Genomic DNA, 24,418 nt, shown 5'->3' with positions numbered 1-24,418 from the left:
GCATAGCTCTACCTTACTGATTATAGCAGCACTATAATAACTTCCAGAGCAACAGAGCAAGACATATTTCATGACCATTGTGAAGTATATTAGCATGAAGGAAAAGAAGAAGAAAAAAGAATTTCTTACACTAAAATTTGCATCAAATCTTTTCCAGATGCACATCAGGAATGAATTTGTCTCACTGATCCTAATTTCTGTTTAGGTGAGAGATTTCCTTTTGAAACATTTCCTTGTCCTCCCAATTCTCCCTTGACTTTGCTTTTATAATTCACATCTTTCATAAAGCTGTAAACTGGAGATGGAATCAAGGAGATTCCCACAACACTAGTAATAGACCTTGAGAAAAAGGAATAAAGAAAAGAGTGTGTGTGTGGGTAAGCCTACTTTAAAATATATTAAAGCATATTTTGTAAGCCTCTAAAGGAAGGTAAAGGAAGTAATATTAACTATTTGGATGTGGTTTTTAACACAGCAGGAGAGCTAAGATTACATTTTAAGATTCTGAAGAAAATAAGATATGGGCATGTCTCTTGCAATCTTCCAAAAACGTAAATTATGTCTATTTAATCTGCATCTGTACCTTACTATTGTGTACATACAAATGTGTGCATGCAAACACATACATAATGTTTTCCCTCTGGCATAATACATGTAGACCACAGTAATTCTAATACTAATATTCTGAATTTATTGACTAGGATTATTGACTCATCCTGCAAATACTTGACAGTTTAATTCCCGTTCCCTCTGCTACACACACCCCCTGCAGTATGTGCTTATGCCAGAATGCATTTAAGCACAGTCCAGCTCTTGTGGACAGCATTATGGTAAACCTGAGCCTACAGCATCAAGTCTGCAGCATGGCTAAACGAGCCTGCAGAGCAGCTTGAGCTACTAATGAAATTCATTGAAGTGGTTAACTTTTATTATCATATTTTACATCACAATTTTGGTGTGGCTCCAAGACTTGACCCTTTTGCAGAGGCTCCAGGGACTGAGCAGGCAGCCCCTGGCAAACACTGGTGCATGGCTGACCATGCCCCTACCCCCAGGACCACCGAAAGCTTGGTGCAAACCCCCAGTCAGCAGCAACCTAGCCCATGGGGCCAGCCTCTGCCACACGTCCCCAAGGGTGAGCTGGTGGGGCAGCTTCTTTCTCAGCCCTGGCAGAGTTTTGCACAGGTCTCCTGTATTTGCTTGAATGCCCACCACCACTCAGGCATCTCAAGGAAACCCAAACATTCAGATGGGAGCAGCAACAGCAGCAGTCTCTGTAAACACAGAAGATGCAGGGTCAGAGCCAAGGACAGTGTCACCGCAGCCCTTAAAAACTGGTGGGAAACCAATCAATCAACCAAAAACACTCCTAGAAAGAGCTTTGGATAGTGTCTTGTTGCTCACAAGCCCTAATACGCTACTGGGGGTCCTCCAACAAGTTCATAGGAGACATGAAAACCTCACCTGGTCAGCTAAAGCACCCGCTGCACCCTTCACATGATATATGACTTTTAAAATATTGTGACAACCTGAAAGATGCCATGAGCAGCAGGACCACTCCTCAGGCGGAGGAACATGCCAGCAAGAGTCCTGGGGTCAGTCTTTCAAGTAAACAAGGCACAAGTGGCAGCTGAAGGGCCCACAGGGCACAAGGAGGGGAAAGAAGACAGAGCACTCCTTTTGTTTAGTCATTTGGAAGTTACAGACTGACGCAAGACCAAAGGTCTCATCTCAGCAAGCATCTAAGCCCAGGCTGAAAGCAAGCCTCTCTTTCCTGACTGCGCAGACTTAAGAGCAGGGCTCTCTTTAGCCATCAGTCATGTTACCATTGCATAGCCACAGCTCCCTATGGCTAAAGGTGAATACTGTCTTTTCCTGCTGTAAGCATGCTGTTATGCTGTTAGCATCAGGAAAGCTGAGCACACACAGACACCAGTTACACTGGTTAGAAAAGAAAAGCACCTTTCTCCACACAGCAGTTTCCTCTAGCACCTACACACGTTCCCTTGTCCCCATGCAGTATATTTCCCCCATGGCACTTACTAGGAAAGTTCTACTTTAATCACCTGCTTCAGTGAATGAAGAATTAAAAAGCCATAAGCTATCAGTCCTCAGTTATTTCCCACACACTCCTGAGCACATTAAGGATTTCACAGCAGCGTTAACGACACCTGCAGCGCAAGGTTACTCCATCCGCAGCCTACAGCACCCAACACCAGTTGTGACAGCCACACACAGCATCATCTTTGTCAGTCCAATTTGGATGCTATTTTAACATTCTGTAACCTGGGATGAAGAAATTGTACAAAGCACTTTGCACACACCTACACCTCCTTCAGAAAACAGCTAAGGAATTTCTTCAATGCTATCCTGCTCCCTGCTCCTGGTCCACACTTTTTATTTTAATAACTTAGTGGGGAAGCCCTCGGCTGCTAAAATCCTCTAAAAGAAAATGCCTTTTCAATTGTCCACGTATCCACACATTGCTCAGCACGAACTCACTTTAAAACCCATCTAACTACAATCTGCACATCCCAAAGCACTCTGAGCGGTTTACTACTTCATGATGCAAAACCAGTTCATCCAGCCCACGGGTGACTTTCCAAGATGTTTTACAAGCCATTTATCTCTACAGTGTTTTGCTAACAGTTGGTGGCAATATTATTGCACACACAGGTTTTGCATCCACACATCCCCCGAAATGACCACTTCCCCTAAATGCATTTGTTATTTATGAGGTACTCAACAGGGCTTCCTACAGCAGGAGCAGGGAAAAGGATCCCTGCTGCAAGACACAGCAGGGTGAGAAGAAAACATTTTTGCTTAGACTTTGAACCTACAGAGAGTGACTGTGCATTTCAGAGAATAAGCAACTGATTTGCTGCTCCACAGATGCAGGCGATTTTGGGTAACCCAGACCTCTGGCAGAAAGCTCATTTCTTACCATGCCACAGAGCCCTCCCAGGGTGGTCCCTGAGGGTGAGCCTCACTCTTTGCGGTGGGGTGCAAAGCTGTGATAGACTTCTGTGGGCAGTTTTCACTCAGGGCAGCTGGTCCCTGTCCTTTGGGGGATGCCTGGCCTAAGGATGCTGGCCCACGTGCCTCCCCAGTCCCGCAGGATCTTCCCTCTGCAGTGCTCCCACCACCCCAGCACCCATCCTTGACCCCATCCACCACCGCGGAGCCGAGCCAGGCATCCACCACCACTCACCCCTCTCGCCAGTCTGCAGGGCGCGAACAACGTCGTCGATGTCGAGGTGCCGGCTGCTCTCGTCGAAGCTGTGCACGGCCATGTGGAAGGCCTCCTCTTGGAAGACCACATGGACGCCCTCCATGGCGAAGTAGCAGCTGCGTTCGGGGTTGCTGTCGCTGTAGAGCAGCGTGGCCCGGTTCCACTGGTGGTGGCGGAATAGGGCCATCAGCATCTCGCCCATCTTGGCATAGGCAGGGGCGACGCGGGTGAGGTGCGAGTACTCGCCGCCCTTGGCGCCGAAGCCCGCGGCCAGCGCTCCCGCCGACAGCATGGGCACGTCCCAGTGCGCCGCCAGCCGCGCTACGGGCGCCGCCGCGTACTCGCAGACGGGCCCCAGCAACAGGTCGGGGCGGCGGTGCTGCAGGGCCACCATGTCCACCAGGCTGAACAGGGCGCGGTTGCCGCACGCCGAGTCCTCGTAGGTGAGCTGGAACGCGTAGCCGGGAGGGAGCCCGGCGCCGCTCTCCCGCAGGCTCCGCACCGCGTACTCGATGGCGGGACGCACCCGCCCCAGCGAGAAGAGGTAGGAGTCGTCCTGCGGCAGCAGCACCAGCACCCGGATCAGCTTCTCCTCCTCCTCCTCCTCCGCTCCCGCGGAGCCGCCTCCCAGCGCCGTCCGCGCCGCCAGCACGCAGCAGAGGCTGCCGAGTAGCCAGGGCGGCATCGCTCCCGCCCCCCCGAGACGCCCGAGCTGCGGCAAAGTTTTCTTCCCCCCTCCCTTCCCCTCCCGCCTCGAAATTGTTCGGTCGTGTTTTATTGCTCAGGTGTTTGGCGAGTTCACAACCTGTCCCCGCCTGCGGGTTACGGACGGAGCATCTCGGCTCTGCTTGTCTTGTTCTCTTATAGACTATGATTATTAGTACTATTACTACTACTACTGCTGCTGCTGCTGCTAGTACTAGCGTCTTCCCCCGCCCGCCCCCCCCGCCGGATTCCCCCGCGGGGCTGCCGCGCTGCGCCCGCCCGCTTAAGTAGCACGGTTCGGCGACGGCTGCCGCACGCCCCGAGGGGCGCGACCGGGTTTGTGCGGAGGGAGGAGCCCCAGCCGTGCGCCCGCCTCCCCCCCCCCCTCGCGCCCCCCCTCACCTCTGCTGCCGGCCGGCACCGCAGGGCGGGGGGAGCCCTTATCGCCGCAGTGTGTGCGTGTGCGTGTACCGCCTGCTCGGCCACTGCCCTCCGCTCCAAGCGAGCCCCTGCAACTGGGAGGAAAGGGACCCATCGCACTCTCATGTGTTTAATGTTTTGGGGTTGCTTCAGCCTGCTTAAGCCGCGTTTGATTCCCCTCCGCATCCCCGAGGGCTCGGTGCGCAGCAAGGCTGGGGGATTTGGGGAAAGGGGCTTGAAGCATCAGCAGTGGGGGATGCAGGCAGCGCCCTCAGGGGCGCTGCGGTAGGGCACAAGCAGGGCTGCTCGGCTTCCATCTCCTCACCTGAAAAGGTGACCGTGCTCCCGGTCTCTGGAACCCTAAGGGGAAGATGGCAGTGGGTCCCTGAACTCAGCCCGTGCCCTGGGATCTTCTGAGACCCAGTTTCTGTTGCTTCCCACCCACTGCATCTGAGACACAGCTGCATGCCCCAAGCAGCAGAGGTTTCCCCCAGTGAAGGAGGCATGCTCTGAGACCATTTTCTTCAGGAAAATGAATAAGAATGGTAACTTTTTAAAATTATCTTAATAATGCTGCCTAGTAAGATCACGTTAAATACATCCCTGAGCAGATCTTGCTGACCATAAAGCTGCTATACCTAAGATTTTGTTAAGGTCCAGTTCAAATGGACACAGTTCTGAGATAAAGGCCATGCAAGATGTGCAAAATGTTTCAGCAAAGAGGCTTTGGAATACCTGATGCTTTTTGACAGCAGAATTACAAAGGATGTCTGTGTGGAGTTTTCTATGCCCGCAGCCTTCACCCTCAAACCCGGAGCAGGGCTGTGTGGTTTGATGTTTTATGGTTACTCACAGAGTGCCAGGTTTGCATTCGAAAGGTGAGTGAACTGCTCCTGGCTCTGCATAAGGGGTTTGTTTAGTTCAGCCAGGAGGTCGTGGTAAGGGCAGTGTGTGTAAACTTAACTTTTGTTGCTGCCCCCAATGTGGAGTCCATGAATGGGAAACCGGCACTCCTGGGGCAACCATCTGCTCACCTTTATGATGCCTTGGTTAAAAAGGAATCTAGAAGTGCTTGTGCAATTACAGCCAGTAAGTGGAATGAAAGCCGCAGGTAACACAGACCTACAGAAATAATCATCCAAAAAATCCTTTTTTTTCTTTCAGAAGCATTTATCTAACAGGGGCTCGGTAAAATAAAGAAGCTCAGAAATTCAAGGGTGGGTAGCGACCCTGAGAAATGTGCCTCTCACATAGCTTTATTTGATTACTGAATCGAACTTCAGAGTGTTCTTGAAGATTACATAAACATCCTCCCTGGTGAAGCTGGTTTTGTATGTTCCTGTACTGTAAGTTATGTCAGGCATTTTTTTGTTGTAAATGAGTCCGTATGACATAGTGGGGATTAAGCAGAATGTTACAATATACAACACACCACCCATCTTCACCACAAAGCCTACAAAAACATTTTCTTAAGACACATTTTGAAATGCTGACCTTTGTAGTCACTGCTTTATGATGACCCTACAGATGTGTTTACAACACTGAAATCTGGATGGATCTCTCTTGATTCCTCCTTTCCTGGCCAGAATATCTTTTCCATTTTACGTGTGAGTTCCATACTCTCCTAGCTGACTTTTTCTGAGTGTAAGCTGTATAAACACAATGGAAGAGATAGTTAAGCCCATAAATCACAGGGCTGCCATCCCTTCACACTGACTGCTCCTTGTGAGGTGAAGTGCTGCTGGGAATGAATGAGAGTGGGAGAAGCAGGGCCAACATGAGGCAGAAGAGAAACAAAAGGCATCTCGCCAGTACTGTGTAGCAGTAGTAGCATCAAAGACCTTTTGCTTTCAGAAAAAGGTTTGGCCTGTAGCATGTGGTCCATTCTCACCTGAACAATTGCATTCAGCCTTATGGGAGTCGAACTGTCTCTGAGGGCCCAAAGTGTCATGAACGTTTCAGTTGTTTCCCTTCACCCTAACTGGTTTTGTAAAGAAGAATCCCACCCTGTGATTGATTTATTTCTCTGAGCCAGAAAGTTATGCATGAGAATTTACGCGTTAGCAACAGTCTGAACTGCTTGAGGCATATGAAGAAAACTCAGGTTCGCTGAAAACACAGTCCCCCCTAGAGGCTGAAAAGATGAAATATTTTAACATCGTCTGAGGAGCAAATATATCCTGCTCTCAGACTTCTAAATTCTTTCCTTGTTTTTTGAGAAAACTATTGTCTTTTTATTTCAAGGAATCTGCACTGTTTCAGAACACAACTAAGGGATTTCTTACTGCAACACAGCGTGTATGGGTTCTCTTTTTGTACTTTGTGTTCTTACCTTTGTATACTTGCTTTATGTAAAAATGCAACACAGTTTTTAGGTGAAAATATTGCAGCATGAAAACTGAACATGAACCAGTCTGATGTTAAAAAAAGTAGAGGGAAAGGCACATATTTACTTGGTTTTCTTTTAATTGACACCAACTTCTCTGTAGATACGTATACGAGAACTACAGTTAACAAAACTGCACACACAAAATGTGAGCATACCTGCACACATACAGTAACAAAATTTTGCAGAACTTGCTACTCTTGTTATCTTAACACCTTCCACTTCAGAGCACAAAGTCAGGTAAATGCGGGCAGGTAGTTGTCATTTTTCTTTTACAAATGGGGAGGACAGAACTTGGGAGGGCAAACTGATGTCCCAGAGGTCTAAGGTGATCTCAAGATCATCCCTCTACACTGCTTACCTTCACTACCACTGCTAAAATCCTGGCTTGATGGTCCTCAACAGTCACGCAGTGCTGCTGCTACCCATCCTTTACCACCGATACTGCAACGTGAGCTGAGATGCGGTCCCACAATAGATGTGCTGTTCAATCATGCTAGGCTAAAAAAGAGTGAATCTCCCCCCCCCACTTCTTTCTCTTCCATGAATAATAAAGATTAAATTTCTTGTCATGGCTGTTCAAGCATGAATAATACTTGAATGCCTGCCACCCCATATGACATGGGCAAAATGCAGCTTTATACACAGCAAATGTTATTTGCATTAATCGTTAGCTTTTTACAGCACCTGCATGGTTCCACTGAAGCCTGTGGAAGGACATACTTATCATAAGTTGACATCATTACCTTTTTACAACACGTGCATGGTTCCATTGAAGCCTGTGGAAGGACATCCTTATCATAAATTGACAATGAAACCTACAAAGTAACTTTTATTTCTAATAAGAAAGAAGGTTTTGTATTTATTTTCAAATTAAACAAAGATTCCCCACTCTTCCTCTGTTTTTCCAAGTACTGTCAGAGATGAGAATAATATTGAGAGAGCAATTACTAGTGTACCCTGGTCAAGTATCCTTGACTTAAGATTGCCTGTCTCCAGAATGCACCATCTTCTTCTGCCTGGGCTACATTGGAAAATACTAACTTTCTTTAGGCAACCATTTTCCATATTTATAGATAATATCTGGGTATAGAGCATACTCTTTATGCTACTGTAGTAAATTAGAAGGATAAATTATCTTAGTTTGGATCAAAGTAATGCTATGATTTTCATTGTTGTTTTCATTTCCATGTCATAGCACAACACCTACAAAATTTGCCCCTGGGGTTTTACCAATGTAAATATCTTGGACTCTTTCCTGAGCTCAGTTCAGCCTTCAATGGTCACCACTGAAGTGCATAGGACAATGGCCACCTTGTTCCTTATGGGCATTTATCTGCATCAAGAAGATAAGTAGGAAGTGCTGAAATACAAACACCTGTTATTCCTTACCAACATCATGGCAGTTCTCACCACATGACTTTAAAGACTTCGAGAGCAAAGACCATTTCTGCTTGAGCTTTAGTAACTCTACATTAGGTGTCCGTATTGCTTAGGGACTGTAGTGGTAGGACAAGGGGTAATGGGTTAAAACTTAAACAGGGGAAGTTTAGATTGGGTATAAGGAGGAAATTTTTTCCTGTGAGGGTGGTGAGGCACTGGAATGGGTTGCCCAGGGAGCTTGTGAATGCTCCATCCCTGGCAGTGTTCAAGACCAGGTTGGACAAAGCCCTGGGTGATATGGTTTAGTGAGAGGTGTCCCTGCCCATGGCAGGGGGTTGGAACTTGATGATCTTAAGGTCCTTTCCGACCATAACTATTCTATGATTCTATGTATCAGTGGAACACAAGTCTCATAACATAAAGAAACCAAACACCTACTCTTTGGCTGGGTATTCATCACTTCAGGCAGTATCAGTTTACATAGTAATATCAGCCTGGGAGCTGATTATGAATATTCTGAATTCACTGATGCGGTTTGCAGTTGATGTGGTGCAGCAGAGCAAGAAATCTGAATGGACAGCATCTTTATGTCTTTTCTCTTGCATGCTGATTAAAGGATTAGATTATGGGGAAAGCATGGGAAGAAACTTTTCTAGTACTATTGACAGATCTTTTTCCTGTGAGTCGATTTTAAAAATATTTAATTAAATAAAAATATGTGTTTCAGGAGTTATGTCATTTCCAGTTTATTAAAGCATAGATGTGATAAGAAATGAATGCATGGACTCAGTGGAATACACATTTGTCATTTGTCATCACATCCCTGGCATGGGAACAATGAGATTACCGAGGAAGAAGAACAAAAGGCTTCAGGAACACATGCATGGATGGAAGAAGACACAGTAGAATAACGAAAACAGCACAGGGTAGAGTGGGATAGCAGTAGTCAATAAAGCATTATACACCAAAACAAGTCAAAAGACATCTTGATCTTAACAAGGAACTGTCCATTTCATCCATCAGTTAATGTAATTCAATTTGACCAAGTTGGGTAAGAGGTCAACAAGCAAAATTGCCAGAGGTTCACAGGTTCTAGTTCCTGCTAGAAGGCAAGAATCAGGCAGTGCAGAATAGGTCACTTCTTCAAGCTGCCAGAAGCAGAGGAAGAGGAAATCGAGGTGTCCTCATCCTCTCTGCAAAGACAGAGAGGCCTTTTGGATGTGTGGTTTCTATGTGTACACTGACAGTAGAGACCTCTAGGAAGTGACATCTTCTTTCTGTGCAGTTTGCCATGTATTTCCTAAAAGCCTACTTGTTCTTTTCTTTAGTTGTCTATTTTGCTTTTGCTGACATGGTGAGTGCGTGCTTTGAGTAAGTCATGAGATAACACACACACAAATAAAAGTACGTACAGTTTGAAAACATTTAACTCATTCTCCTGTATGTGCACTTGTAGACTAAGGTCAAAAGGACAGACACATTCCTTGTATTTGCAAAAAAAAAAAATTAAAAATCTCTTCCCTGTCTCCTGCTGCCAAAGCAGACAGAAAAAGCAAACATATGCAACTGTGGAAATGTTAGCAGGAATTGTACGTCTTTCTGAAGAAGTAAGTGGTTTTACACTTCTTTTCTCCTCTTAAATTTTCCTGACAGTTTTCACATAAGAAAGCAAGGACAGAAAATACCAGGGTTTAATTCTTTTTCTCTTCAACTGTTATACCATTCTATTGTAATACCAGATAGATCTTTTTAGGAAGATGAGTTTGGCCAACTGCTTTCCCTCAAGGGCAGTAAGGAGGTTGGTCCAATGTAGGACAGAGCAGAGCAAAAACCCAATGTAATCTGTAGCTGAAGTGGGACTGTTCTGGTTTTTGTGTACAACAGTTCTTGCCAAAACCTATTGAACTGTTGTGAATCCAAAACAAGGGAAAAAAGATGGCTTGAGGTCACACCCACTCTGGCAGTAGCTGGTCTGAAAGAGGGGCTGTGGGGATGGATCTCCAGCCCTAAGCTGACCGGATGGCTGGGTCCTGCTGCAAGAATTTACTGCTCTTCCTGATATGCCAGGACAACAGGACGTGTAATTGCTACTTACTCCCATTCTGTCATTATGATTTGGGTGTAAAGGATGTTTCTGCCTAACTAGGACATTTAGGAGAACCAGGTGAGGGGGCAGCTCCATGTGAAGAAATGCCATGAGACCGGAGGGAGTGGTAATTTCTGGTGTAGTTGAGAAAACAGTTCCAGGTGAGCTGCAGTAACAAATTTCTTATCCCAAGGCAGCTGCACTCAAGATGGCATACAGGACTGAGGTGATCTAGAAGATAAACATGTATGTAGAAAATGCATTATTTTTTTAATTATCTTTCATTCTTTTGTGGTTTACCCTTGATGCCAACATTAAACAATACTGTTGTTTAAAGGGGTGATGGACCCTTTGATTTTTGTGAAAGAAAAGCTTGATGTACACAGCCTAGAAGCACAGGCTGTGTAAGTATATAGAACATATGATGAATAATGCAATGCTTTCCAAGGATGGAAGAATTACATGAAGTCAGAGTCAGAATCGTGACAAATTAATGGGGAGGTATCAGAGAGATAGGAGAACAATGAGAAGTTGCAACAAGCTGTGACAATAATCACTTTATTAAAACAAAAAAGTTTGTATTCGTATCAGCTTCATTAGTTACTGAATGCTTGTATGATTAGATGAAACTGTGTTAAACTAGAAGGCTATTTCAAGCTGATTCTATCCCGTGTTTCGTTCTTGTCCAAAAAGCCATTAGGTGTATGAAGGAGGAAAGAGTACAAAAAATCCGTGAACATGTCAAAATGAGAAAGTGTTGACAAATACTTTAAAATTTTGATAATCAGCAAACTGGAGAGGCAGTTTGAAGTCAAACAATCAATTTAATAATGCCCAGTGCTTTGCACATTAGGAAAGTGTACAGCGAAACAGCACACAGTATGGTATAGCATAGCACTGCTCATCCTAAAAAGCCACAAACTGAAGGCAAGTGAGCAATACAATACTGTTACATCTGCTGAGATACCGTCAAGTCTGAGCAAAATTCCTCTGTGCTCTGCAGGAGGACTGTGTTTGCTTTCAGCACTATTGTTTTGAAACGAACACAGACGAACTGGGTAGTTCACAAGGAAAGATCCAGAGTCTGGAAGTGTGTCCCCCTGAGACAGGTTCAAAAGTTAAGTTTGCTTAGTCTAGAAAAGAGAAGACTGAAAAGAGTTGTTGTGGTCCTTCCATATGGAGCAGATGTTTTAAAGATAGTGCTCAGTTGTTTTTTCCGTTCCATGCTATTGCCAAGATGTCTCATCCCATTCTTCCAGGTAAACTAAGTAAATGAAACTTTCTAACTCCCCTCAGAAGGCGTTTTTCCTCTGATCAGCATCTAACAATGGAGTCCCTCAGGAACCCATCTTCTGGCAGCTACTGCTAATTAAGGAGAGTTTTCTGTCCTCTGTACTTGAGGTTAGAAATTGATGATTTTGTAATGACATGAACTGACATGATTTACCAGTTTAGTATTATTTTTAGTAAGATTCCAAATACTTCCAAGTGAAAAGGTCACAAAGAAAAAAAACACCCTTTGCATAACTTGTCACAAGAGGTCTGGCAAAATTCACAGTTGAGATGTCCCTCTTTTCGTCAGCTTTCACGTGTTCCTTTATTTGAAGCAATGTGACTGGATTGTGTCCATGAAACATCATTAAAAAAGGATGTTAATGAGAAAATCACCAGAACACTTGAGTCATGGCTAAAATGAGAAACTGAGAATGTACTTTTCAAATAAAATGAATTTAACAGGAAATGTGTGAAATTAAGTCATAGCTGCAATGAAAAATATGGTCAAAGGAAACAAACCCCTAGGACACAACATCTGCTTTCCCTGTGTTTTCTGCCATTTCCCCATAAAAAACCTTGCAAGGGAAGCTAATGTGAGAACGTTTTGTCCTTTGGTATTTGGAAATCATTTGGAAATACATCTATAGGGTATGATGGAGTAAGAAACTGAATATGGAAAATTGATGGTTGTGGACTGTATGAAAGGAATGACTCAGAAATGCATTTCTTGCTTCTAATTGCATTATGAAGGAAATTCCTCCATGTGCCACATCACACCATGGCACAGAGGATTCTGCTCACAGAGAAGATGGAGGAACAGGCTGGTCTCCATAACGTGCAATCACTGCTTTTTCTGCTAAGAGTATCAGGAATGATGCCTGATTAGGTTAATTCTTTGGGGGTTTTAATTTCATAGATTATGAAATTCAACTTTCCATTGTATCAATATTATGTAAATATATCTGGTGTTACATTCACAGAAAAGATTATTCTCAGAGGAAAAAATATCAGTGATATCCATAGAGAAAAAAAGTTCTTCCGAAATTGGAATTTTACTATTACAAAAATATCTCAAATAAACCACACTCTCAGACTTTAAATTCTGAAATTCACCAAAATGAATCATAGTAATATTTATTTCTTTTTGGTTAGGGAAAAAAGGTTACCAAAGAAGTATTTTGTATTCTGGAAAATTCCTTGTATGGGCAAAAAAGTTTTGTGTAGTAGAATAGCTTGATGATGCTCAGTTATAGTAAAAGCTAGTTTATATTTAGGTACAAAACCCACGGGTGTGTCCAAGAACCAGAAGTTTGGCAAAAATGTTGTAGCAACATGGTTTTAAACTTTAGTTCATTGTAACAGTTTAAGTTGTGATTAAGGATAGTTAAGGACATGTGATTTTAACTTTTTTTTTTTTTCCCAGTTTATCACCCCTCTTCCTCAGTTCATGAACTTGCTTGCATTTTATTTCTCTTTTTAAGTATCTGCTGCCTTGCTGTTTTAACCAAAGAATAAGAAATGGAAAACAGAGGCTCTGAATCCCCATCTCACAGCCCAGTCACAAGACTGAGAGCGGAGAGCAGAGTGGCAGTCACAGATCCACACAACTGCAGACAGCACAGCTTCTCCTGAGACTAGTATCCAAAACTGACTTTAAATGAAAAGCAAAGAGCGGGTTTGTTTTATGCCTCCTACATTTGACCAAATATAACCTTACTGTATTCTACTAAAAAAAAACCCTGCCAGGTAGTAGAGAACAAACTCAGCCTAAATATTGTCTCCACAGCTGCAGGTATGAGATGATGGGAAGACAGGCAGTTGACAAGGACCTGCAACCTGGGACACAGGTGAGACAAGGCAATCACTCTGTAGTGTGCTTCCAGTTTACAAAACGCCAGTGGGATTTCTGCTGTTAGTAAGGATTTTCTCCCTATCAAGCATAACTACGTATCTCTTCTCTAAGAAGCAGAATAATGACTGGTAGGTATAGAAAACCTGTTAGCACCGCAAAGACTACTAGACCACATACTGTAGTGGCTATACATGAACCCTCCAGGTAAATAGAAACAAATTAAACTGGTCTCCTTCTTTGCATGAAGTATCAGTTATTTTTCTTACCCTCCTAAAAAGAGAACTATTTTCTTTCAATAATAAGGCCACAAAAGTTGCAACAGTATCAAAGGCCAAGGCTCAGATCCAGTTTTCCTGGCACACTCCGTTTTGAATCAGGACTTCAGTTATTTTCACAGGTATTTTAATTTAATGTCAACTTTATTTTTTTATTTCACTTAATGAGTGGTTAAATTTCTGAATGTACCTTTCTAAGTTTGCTGTACTGAACTTGTAAGAAGCCTATTGCTTTGCTGTATCAGTCTAAGTGAAATTAAAACAGAAAAAAACTGCACAAAAACTTCAATTCTCAAAGCTGAGGTTTCCATATTTGCATGATTTTGTAATGGGAGCTGGTAGTACTTCACTTACTGTAAATGTGTTACAGGTTGTGAAATATTTTTCTTAAATATTCCCCTTAAGAAAACTTCTTCTTAAAATATCCTCTTTTTTCCCCTTCTTTAGTTCCTTGTATGTTCATTTACCTTTTGTTTTTCACTTTTTGACTCTCTTCTCCTTTTAATAATCCTGATTACTTCTATATACATATAGATATTCTTTTGATTAACTTTCTAAATTTTTATTTTAATTTTCATTTCGTTTGCATTTTTAATTTTCCTAAGTGAAATTCCCATCAAACTTTACAACCACATTTTATTCAACAAACTCCAAAGGAAGCAGAAACACTCATTCATTCACTTGGCGATAATCATAAAGCACAATGAAACCAATTTACACTGGCTTAGCGTCCAGTTGAGTTCAGTCACACATCTTTAATAACGCTCCTTCAGAGCGAAGCTACTAAAACAGTCCATTAGTTTCGTATTTTATTCCATAAATCCCGTTACCTAAAGCTGCGAGTATCCTCCAGAATGTTTCTCACCAGCACAGCGTGGTTCGCTGCTGCCATCGCCTGGCGTAAGGGACAATCATCTTTTCATCAAGTTTCCATTCATTTTGGCTTAGATTAACTATAAGCTTTTAGTTGTGCTTTTAGTTGTAATTCTTGCATTCAAAAAGATTTCAAAAGGCATTTCAAATATAAAAATCATTACTTAAAAACATATATAGATATAAAAATTATGCTTTATATCACTAAACACTGTATTACCATGCTGTAACTTACATATATTATTAAATGCTGCTGTTCAAGAAATATTTTTGCCAATATTTATGCTGTCATATTTTACATTTAGACAGCAAATAAATTATGCAGGTTTAGGCCTGATACTGTCTTTAAGTTTGTAGGTACTACACATTCCCATTTTAATGTATATATGCATAGGAATACATTTATTACTATATTAATAAAATATGTTACCATTTAAACATGTATTTGCATTAATTTAAAAATATAAAAATATTTGCATTATTTTTAAGCTTAATTTGTGATTAGATAATGCAGTGATGTCCTCTCAATGGTCCTTTGCAGCTACACAGCTAGTATTTGAAATGTATACTAATCTGCCTAGTTTTTCCTGAACTTTTTTCTTGCAGCACTAAATCCAATGAAGTCTGAGGCACTCTGATGTCCACCTGAGCACTTTTTAGCTCACTGGAACTGTCAAATCCCAGATCATTGCTGCAGATGAAGAGGAAGCACCTATTAGCAGAGGCAGAACTGGTGTGGGTTGCTCTGCATACAGCAGAGGCCCAAACCAGGTAGAGACTCTCCCAGTAAGAGCCCCTTCCAAGTAAGGAAGCTATACTGTGATTGCTTCAGAACATGGAATCTTGTCATAAACACCTTTCCTAAATTAACACACCACAGGCCTTGGGACTGACTGCTTTGGGAGTCCATAGCACCATAAAAATGTACTGAAAGTAACTTTTCTATATGAAAATTATTTATTATTATATAAAAACTACACAACAGCAGGGGGTGAAAGGGAAGAGAGTTACAAACCAAAAAGCCATGCCTGAACATCACATCCTTTTCTTAGAGATGCTGAATCTTCCCTCAACAGGACAGCTCTAAGCAAAGCAGCCACACTCCTGCAGTCCAGGCCTGACAGAATTCCCTCAGAACCTCTTCCACTTCCCCCCCACCCACCGTGGGAAATCAGCCGTTGGTCAATCCGATTTTTCTTCTAGCTTTGTCTTATTAGTTGATCCATCCTTGACTGAACCTCTGCCTCAGGGGAATACCAGTGCGGAATCCCTTACCGCCACTCCGCCCCTGTGCCCCTTGCCACCCTTTTGGGCCCCTACAGCCCTGCTGTCGGTGAAAGGCTGGTTCCGCTCCCCCCTCAGGAGCGAGGGGAGCAGCCCTGTGAGGACACGGGCCCCGCCTCTCGCCCTCAGGGGTGCGACCAGGCACTCCGCCACCTTGAGCTGCTCAGGCGCCCACTAGAGGCCTGCGCTGCCTCCGCTCCGCGTCTTCGGACACCCACCCCTGGCGGCGCGGCGCGGCACGGCACGGCCCAGCCCTCCGGCCCTATTGGCCCAGCCGCAGGGGCTGGGCTGGGCTGGGCTCGGCACAGCTGGAGCAGGGCCTGGTCCGATCGTGCGGCCGCCCCCAATTGCATCAGCTGCGGCAGTCGAGAGGCGCCTGCGCGGCCCCGGGTCCGCCCATTCCCTACTTCCCGGGGAGGTTCCGCTTGCAATCATGGCAGGTGCTGACAGCCAGGTGGGCCCAGTACTGTGGCGGGCCGCGCTGGGGCACCGGCTGCCCCTCACTCTGCTCACCGCGGGTTACCCTGAGGCGGGGCGTCCCCTTTTTCCCGCGTCAGGCCTGGAGGGGAGGGCAGCCTTGTCCGGGGGACGCGTGCTGGCAGTAGCAGGGAGCTAGGCCTCTCCTCCCTTGCTCTCGTAGCCGGGGCTTTCCCCAGCTGCGGCGGAGCAGGGTAGAAAGGCAGTGGGGTTTACTTGGACGCAAAGAGCAGGGAGGTGCGCTGCGGTTCCGCGGGGTGAAGAGGCCGGGTCTTTCCCTTGGTGTGTGGGGCTAAGGAGGGGGGCTAAAGCGCCCTGGTATGAGCAGCTGCTGGAGAATGAGGAAATCGTGCTCGCCCTCTTCAGGTAAATGCTGGGGGAGAAAAGAAGGCAGAGGGCGGAAAGAAGATGAATGAGGGGGCCGGCGATGGAGGGCGAACGGAGGTGAGCTGCCTTTCAGCCACGGGGGGTGGAGGGCTTGAAAGATGCAGTCTCCCAGTTGCTGTCTTACACACTGCTGGCATTACTGCAGTTCATCCCTGTCAGGTATTTTTATCTGGTGCTACAGTAGCTCCTTTTCGCAAAGTTTGCCAGGAGCTGACTTTGTTGCTTACCTACACCAAGTGGTATTGGTGCAATGGGAGAGCAGCTGAGATTTCCATAGTTGCTTTTCACTGTGCCCCTGTTTGCACTGAGTGGTAAGCTGTTTTAAGTAGTGGGTATCTGGAATGAGGAAGCCCAGCGTAAGGTGCTGTAGTCTTTTCCATCTTGATGGTGGGTAAATACAGATCTCTCTTGACTGCAGAGAGAGGGACAGCTGCTCGCCAGCACTAATCCGGAGCCAGCTGTACAGCCTTGGTTGTACGCAGGCTGATAGACATGACGTAATTCTGTGTTATGTGAACTGGTGTCAGTTTCTGTCCAAATGGCTCAGAGTAGAGGGGTTCCCTCAGTTTTTTTACCTAATACAAAAAATCTGTTTTTATGTTGAACTTCTGCATGCTTTTCAAATTGATATTTGTTCTTGTGTATCTTATTAAAGAGGTGTTTAATCTACTGTGTAGCCTAGTAATAGATGTGTGCTTCATTTAACAGGTGTACAGTGGTACAGTTCAAAGAAGTAATTTTTGTTAAGCTGAAGTCTTACTGATATATTATTACTATATCATTAATCTTTAATAATAATGACTGTTAGATATAGCACATGTATAGATAAGGTGACAGCTGCTTGTGAAAAGTGCATCCATTCTGTTTTCATTCTTGACATAATGTGATACTAGATTACTCTAATAATCTGTTGATTTTTTTTCCCTTTGTCTTTATTCATTATATACAGCTGACTCCCTGGCCTGCATTTATCAATGAGCGTTTAGAGATGTACAATAAACTTAAAGCTGAACATGATGCGCTTCTTGCAGAAAGAGCTGCAAATGACAGTAAACCCATTAAAGTTACATTACCTGATGGCAAGCAAGTTGATGCTGAATCTTGGAAGACTACTCCTTATCAGATCGCTTGTGGAATTAGGTATGATTCTATTCTGTGACATGCTCAATCATTTTCAGACAGCTCTGTGTCTGCATGTTGTAGCTGAGAGGGTATATGTAATATATAACTTCAGTAATTTATCTCAAGGCCTCTCAAGGTATCTTGTATATAATATGCAGGAGGTAACCAGTGGGCTTTTAGTTTTGGGGTGTATTTTTTTTTTGCCTTCTGAAGATACAGTTTCTACAATTATTTAAGAATGTAATTGGGATTTTTAGACACAAATTACTTGCATATTTTCTCCCATAAGTACTGTTGTAGAATTATAGAATGGTTTGGAAAGGACCTTAAGATCATCCATTTTCAAACCCCTGCCATAGGCAGGGACACCTCACACTGGACCATGTTGCCCAGGTGTGGTCCAACTTGGCCTTAAACACTGCCAGGGATGGAGCATTTACCACTTCTGTGGGCAGCCTGTTCAGTGCCTCACCACCCTCACTGTGAAGAACTAATTTTTAACTAAGTATACTAGCACATGCAAATGAGTTTGCATCAAGCTAGGGAAGGTGACTGCTGTGTGATGTTTCTGTTGATTTCAGAGGGAGTTAACAGTAGGAGCGTTTTTCACTTAATTTCATCTTTTCTTGAATGGGGGTTACCCATTACATCTCCATGTTACTCAGGCTGCTGTGGACAAGATTTGAACAATAGAAGTTGGACACCCTGACAGTTAAAATTACAAAAACTGTGTGGCTCCTAGAGATGAAAGGCTTTTTTTTTTTTTTCTTTTCATGGTTAGGTGCCTTGTCATTGGAACCTTTCTTGCTTTTGTGTTTTGGGATCAAGGAAGGGGTTTTTTGTTTATTGGAAATAAAACTATAAAGTTACAACATCAGAAATGGTATTTGATAATCTTTGAAAGAGAAGCTCTTTTATTGCTGTAGGGTTTTGAAGTCAGGTTAGTACTTTGACATGGCTGTCTCTAAGTCAGATATGTTAATGAATGTCTGATGTCGAGTATACAGCAGTTTTCTTCCCCCATCTCTGAGGTACAAGTAGGATTTTCATGACTGTTAAAGGCAAACTACTCTGTTATTTGAATTTTGTTTCTGACACTGTATCTACTCTGAGTACTCCTGAAAACCTTACTCAGCATGGGTGGTGAATTTGGGAAACTTCTACTTGCCAATTTCAAAATACAATATACTGTGTATTTATTTTGTAGTCAGAGTTTAGCTGACAACACTGTTATTGCTAAAGTGAACAAGATGGTTTGGGATCTAGACCGTCCTTTGGAGCAGGATTGTACCCTGGAGCTGCTTAAGTTTGAAGATGAAGAGGCTCAAGCAGTGAGTATCTTCTACCAAATTTGATTGCCCTTGGATTTGCATTAAGCTTAGCCTAGAGCAGTTATTTACATCTTCACCGTGTTCAGAAGATAACGATGAGGGAACAGGTTTGCTGTGTACATCTGCATTTTCTATTGGTTCCTTACAAAGGAATTGCAGTAGTGCAGATTATACACATTCTGATGTGTATTTATAGCCACATTTGCTAGCAGTTGCTGTAGTTTATGTCAAGTCTGCTCTTGTTAAAACTTTGTATTTGAACTTTCATGTTTATGTAGGTATTTTGAACTGATCTCTTCAGCACTGACTTTGAACACAATACTGAGTGCAAATGTATGTACAGTCATAAAAGCACTGAGTAGGCTGCTCTTTTTAGTTTGTACATGCAGAAGTTCATACTTCATTTTAGCTACTTATTCAGATAAATGTGAATATCCAGTAAATTTGTGAATACTGTTTTCAGAAAAAATCATTTGGTACAAGAAGCTGTCAGTCACACCATAACAGAGGTCTTGCATTCAGACTTAGGGTTTTCATATTGGCAAAATGATGGCTCCTGTGAGATTTTTTTTTTTTCTGGACTGTGCCAATAAAAGCAGACATTAAGTCCTATAGATACAGTGTTAATTTGTCAAAACTTCAGGTGAACTATATGACGGAGTATAATTTTTAACTGAAATGTACTTCAGTGCAGCATTTCCTGTGCACAAAATCTTTAGATTAGGACCGCAGCCTTATGTTAAAAGTGCACCTTTTGGTCTTTATGCGGAGCTGACTGATTGAAGTTCATAGGAAAAATAAAAGGTTTCTGAATTATTTTCCTGACTTTTCCTGGAAAGCAGGGTACTTGGTGCAGATTTTGGGTTTCAGAAAAGGTTTTAAATGAAATACGCAGAAATGTACTGTGTGTGTTTGACTGATCCCCTTTTTTTGCTTCCATTAGGTATACTGGCACTCAAGTGCTCATATAATGGGCGAAGCTATGGAGCGAATCTATGGTGGCTGTTTGTGCTATGGCCCACCAATAGAAAATGGATTTTACTATGACATGTACCTTGAGGAAGGGTAGGTTTTGTGTGTTTCTTTATTAGGAGGAGGGCAGTGACGATCACAGCGGTATTTCTGTTACCTTCCTGTTCCCAGAACAAAGTTGTCTGCACTACTGAATGTTGCTTTCTTCCTTGTAGTGCGTTCCATCCACAAGCTGGTTCATTGCAACTGGATCAGAAATTGCAAGTGAAAGTGAGAACGATTCACTGTTGTGTATTTATTTTAGGGGTGTATCAAGTAATGACTTCTCTGCTTTGGAAACCTTATGCAAAAAGATAATGAAGGAAAAACAAGCTTTTGAAAGACTGGAAGTTAAGAAGGAAACACTGCTTGAAATGTTCAAGGTAAGCTGTTTCAGAAGGTTGTTTCTAGCATCATGCACTTTATTTAAGTATTTGTAACGTTAGCTGCATTTCTCTTAGTGATAGAGGAAGGTTAAATTTTTTTAAGGTGGTATGTTTTTATAAGCTGATTTGTGGTATTTAACAAAACAAAACAAAAAAAACCCAGGAATGTGCAGGAGGTTTTCTGCAGAATTCTCATTCTTCCCCTGTGTGACCTTGGCAAAATCTCTGAAGCCATGTTCTTTATTTCCCACAGGTGTAGATTAGGAATATATTACATGCAGTTATGTTATTGGCTGTTAGTAAAGTGCTGTGGTGATACTATTGCATGTGCTGATGCATTCAGAAGGCTTCCCAGAATATTTTTAGAATGAGGATTTCTGAGAGGTCCAGGGAACACTAAAAACTGATCCTTCCTCTTTAGCACCTAGCTGTAAATAATTACCTGGCATTCCTAAAATAGGTGTTACTCAGTTTTCACTGTTAGGAGATCAGGGGAATCATAGAATCATAGAATGGTTTGGGTTGGAAAGGATCCTAAGATCATTTAGTTCCAACCCCCTGCCATGGGCAGGGATGCCTTACCCTCAACCATGTTGCCCAGGGCTCTGTCCAGCCTGGCCTTGAGCACTGTCGGGGATGGCACGTTTACCACTTATTTGGGCAACCCATTCCAGTACCTCGCCATGCTCACAGTAAAGAATTTCTTCCTTATATCCAACCTGAACTTCCCCTGTTTAAGTTTGAACCCATTACCCCTTGTCTTATCACTACAGTCCCTGGTGAAGAGTTTCTCTCCAGCGTTTTTGTAGGCCCCCTTCAAACAGTGGAAGACTGCTATAAGGTCTCCATGCTGCCTTCTCTTCTCCAGGCTGAGCAGCCCCAACTCTCTCAGCCGGTCTTCATACGTGAGGTGCTCCAGCCCCCTTACCATGCTTGTGCCCCTCCTCTGGACTTGCTCCAGGAGGTCCATGTCCTTGTGTTGAGGACACCAGAACTGCATGCAGTACTTCAAGTGGGGTCTCTTGAGAGTAGAGGGCATTTAGGTTGAAATGTACCTTTGTAGGTCTCCAGTCTAATCTTAAGCAGAGGGCATGGGGCCAGCACTAAAATCAGACCGTTTTCCTAAAGGCTTGTCCCGTTGGGTCTTCAGAACGTATGTGGATGGAGACTGTACAGCCTGCTGTCTGGACAGCTTGCTCCACTACTTGACCGTCCTTCTGTCTGTCTTTTATAATTCTCTTCTGGTGCAGCACAGCATCAGGTTTGCAAGTAATTTAAACTGCTGGCCATCCTTTTGCTTAACAAGGAGATAATAAATGTGTATGCTGCTTTTCTTCTCAGTATAATAAATTCAAGTGTCGTATCCTGAATGAGAAGGTCACTACTCCAACTACAACAGTATACAGGTAATTACACATGCATCATAATATTACTGGATATATCTTTCTGGGGTGAAATATACCAAATGAATGTTTTCCTACTCTTAGGTGTGGTCCCTTGATAGATTTGTGCCGAGGGCCTCATGTTAGACATACTGGGAAGATAAAGACCATAAAAATTCATAAGGTAAGTGCTGAAAACTGCTTAGACAAATGTGTTTACTGAAAATACATTGCTGTCTTTGAGCCACAGGATGGTGTCTTACCCATGAATGTACTGTGAAATGGGTAGCCTGGCCAAAATCTCACCGCAACAAACTGGGAAGGGGTTGCATTCTAGAATGATATTCAGGTGGTGTGAGGCCCAAGTAGGTGTTCAGGGCCTACACGCCAGTACAGATAGAAATGTGAGTGTGGCTTCAGGCTTGGCTGAACTGTATCAGTTCGCATTTATGGTTTTTGCTCAGCTGATGGTTATAGCTGAATCTGGATAAATCGTTGTAATAGAGTGGCTAACAGAGAGCAAATAGGTTTAAAAAAACCAGCCTGAAACCATCTGCTCACTTTGGAATTTTTTGATCAGTGCTATGAAAGTAAGATTAAAACTCTCCTTATGCTTTAGTTGGTCTACATTAAGTATACTGATTTATTAATAATTGCATGCAGTAGTAGTAAAATGTGGAGGCTCCTCTTTTTCTTCAAGGTTTCGTTTATTTTTTTGCTTGTAGAATTCTTCTACCTATTGGGAAGGCAAGGCAGATATGGAATCCCTCCAGCGGATCTATGGCATTTCATTCCCAGATGCAAAAATGCTGAAGGAGTGGGAGAAATTCCAGGAGGAGGCTAAAAGCAGAGATCACAGAAAAATTGGGCGGGTGAGAGTTTTTCTGCTAATGTATTTCACAAACACTGTGTGGTTGAAGCCCCTTAACAAGAAGTGTCTTGAATACAGTTTAGATGTGCTACCACAATCAAGATGTGACACAACTGTATTTTTAGCTGAGTTGCAAATTTGGGTAATTTTCTCTTAGAAGATTATAAAAAATCTTAAAGCAGATAACTTCTCTTTAAACCTTTTGCTGCTTTAAACCCATTGACATCTTTATTCCACATGTCAGTCTGAACAGAACATGGACGCTTCAGTCTGCAAAACAAGAGCTCTCCAGTTTGCAGGCAGTGCTTATTCCTACACTCTTTGCTGCAGCCTGTTCACTTGCAGTTCTTTTCTGTGTGATTTCAGGATTTATAATACATTTCTATGAGGTTTTGGTTGGTTTGGTTTTGGGTTTGTTTTTTAGATGGAAATGCCTGTCAGCTAATAGATAGTCCTGAACATTGTTACAAGGTCTCCTGCTAGTACACCAGGGAAATACACAGAAAAATTCACTATATGTGCAGGCCACAAGAATGTGCATAATTTGTCACAACAGCCAACTACAGGTGGCACATTAAGCTCATGTGCAAATAATTATAAAGAGCTGCAGAAGCAGAACTAAGTATCAACTTGCTGAAGTACAAAGGGAGCTCTGAAGACACAGTTAGGAATTACACATAAATGCAAAGTTTAGGCTCATCATTAATGAAATTGGAAACTGAACAATCTCCTTCCTCTGTAAGTATTGATGGGGATATAAATACTAGTGAAAATGCATCTCATCTATTGGTATTGCTTTTTTTTTTTAAACAAAAAAACCTAAGCAAACCCAAACTTTGAATGGAATAATGATGCCAAGTCAGTACTAATTCATTTGTGAACGTTAAATGAAAAGATGCTATACAAATACTAAGTTTCTCAAATCTGTTTTCCTGCAGGACCAAGAACTGTTTTTCTTCCATGAGCTCAGCCCTGGTAGCTGTTTTTTCTTGCCAAAAGGAGCTTACATTTATAACACGTTAATTGAATTCATCCGGGTAAGGTCTTTTGGAAAGCTACTTATAGAAGAAATTGCTTAGTTTTAGAAAAACACGTAACAGCATGCTACGTGTAGCAGTAGGAACAGCCCTGCATTTCAGGTTAGCTGGATCTTTTATTCTGTAAGCTGTGGAACTAAAGAAACCTGGTTTCTTTGAATTGGTATTGTCACAATCTCCACAAAGTTGTGTTTTTATCAATGCTTTACACCTGCAGTTAAAGCTATGATAATGATACTTCATAGTATGAATTCTTTAACATCTAGTAGTAGCAATAAGCTTACACTGCAGTTGTCCCACTCATGCATATCGATTTGTTTTAACAAGCTTACTAAATTTCACTCTCTAGAACTGTTTATTATGAAATTATGTGTAGGGATAAAAAAAAATCCTGATCTTGTACTATTTAAAATCTGTCCTATTACTGTACATAACCACTGCAAGGTACTGTCAAGTATCACTGAGTAATTACAGACTGCTGCTTTGCTTGCAGGGAAGAAACTTGTTCTTCTTGCCTACTACAGAGGAATTGTTTGGGGGAAGGGTGGTGCTGGTGGAAGGGATGTATCCTGGCATGTCCAACTTGAGTTTTACTCTCCTCTGCCTCTTCTTTCCTCAAGTCAGGGACTTTTTTAGGGCAGCA

General features: G+C 42.9%; 2 protein-coding genes across 4 annotated transcripts in view; one reads left to right on the top strand and one right to left on the bottom strand.

Moving 5' to 3' along the window:
• The window catches only part of NPR3 (natriuretic peptide receptor 3), a 40,791-nt gene extending 36,665 nt beyond the window's left edge, over positions 1-4,126 (bottom strand). For both annotated transcript variants that reach the window (XM_061354728.1, XM_061354729.1), the window contains exon 1: positions 3,212-4,126. In XM_061354728.1, the coding sequence (XP_061210712.1) occupies positions 3,212-3,917 (706 nt within the window). In that variant the 5' untranslated portion in view covers positions 3,918-4,126. The remainder of the gene's footprint in view (positions 1-3,211) is intronic.
• Positions 4,127-16,189: 12,063 nt separating this feature from the next.
• TARS1 (threonyl-tRNA synthetase 1) overlaps positions 16,190-24,418 on the top strand; it is a 112,398-nt gene continuing 104,169 nt past the window's right edge. For both annotated transcript variants that reach the window (XR_009725638.1, XM_061354726.1), the window contains exons 1-10: positions 16,190-16,225; positions 16,615-16,692; positions 17,585-17,775; positions 18,965-19,088; positions 20,032-20,153; positions 20,365-20,482; positions 21,827-21,891; positions 21,973-22,051; positions 22,593-22,739; positions 23,677-23,775. Coding sequence is in view for 1 of the 2 variants with exons in the window: in XM_061354726.1 (XP_061210710.1) it covers positions 16,205-16,225; positions 16,615-16,692; positions 17,585-17,775; positions 18,965-19,088; positions 20,032-20,153; positions 20,365-20,482; positions 21,827-21,891; positions 21,973-22,051; positions 22,593-22,739; positions 23,677-23,775 (1,044 nt within the window). In the remaining variant the exon portion in view is untranslated. The remainder of the gene's footprint in view (positions 16,226-16,614; positions 16,693-17,584; positions 17,776-18,964; positions 19,089-20,031; positions 20,154-20,364; positions 20,483-21,826; positions 21,892-21,972; positions 22,052-22,592; positions 22,740-23,676; positions 23,776-24,418) is intronic.

This window comes from Neopsephotus bourkii, unplaced genomic scaffold, assembly GCF_033783945.1.
Source record: "Neopsephotus bourkii isolate Nb327-2 ecotype Australia unplaced genomic scaffold, CSIRO-AGI_Nbou_v1 NB_744, whole genome shotgun sequence".
Taxonomy (NCBI): Eukaryota; Metazoa; Chordata; class Aves; order Psittaciformes; family Psittacidae; genus Neopsephotus; species Neopsephotus bourkii.
The sequence above is the reverse complement of the archived record's forward strand: the minus strand, read 5'-3'. Positions and strand labels throughout refer to the sequence as shown.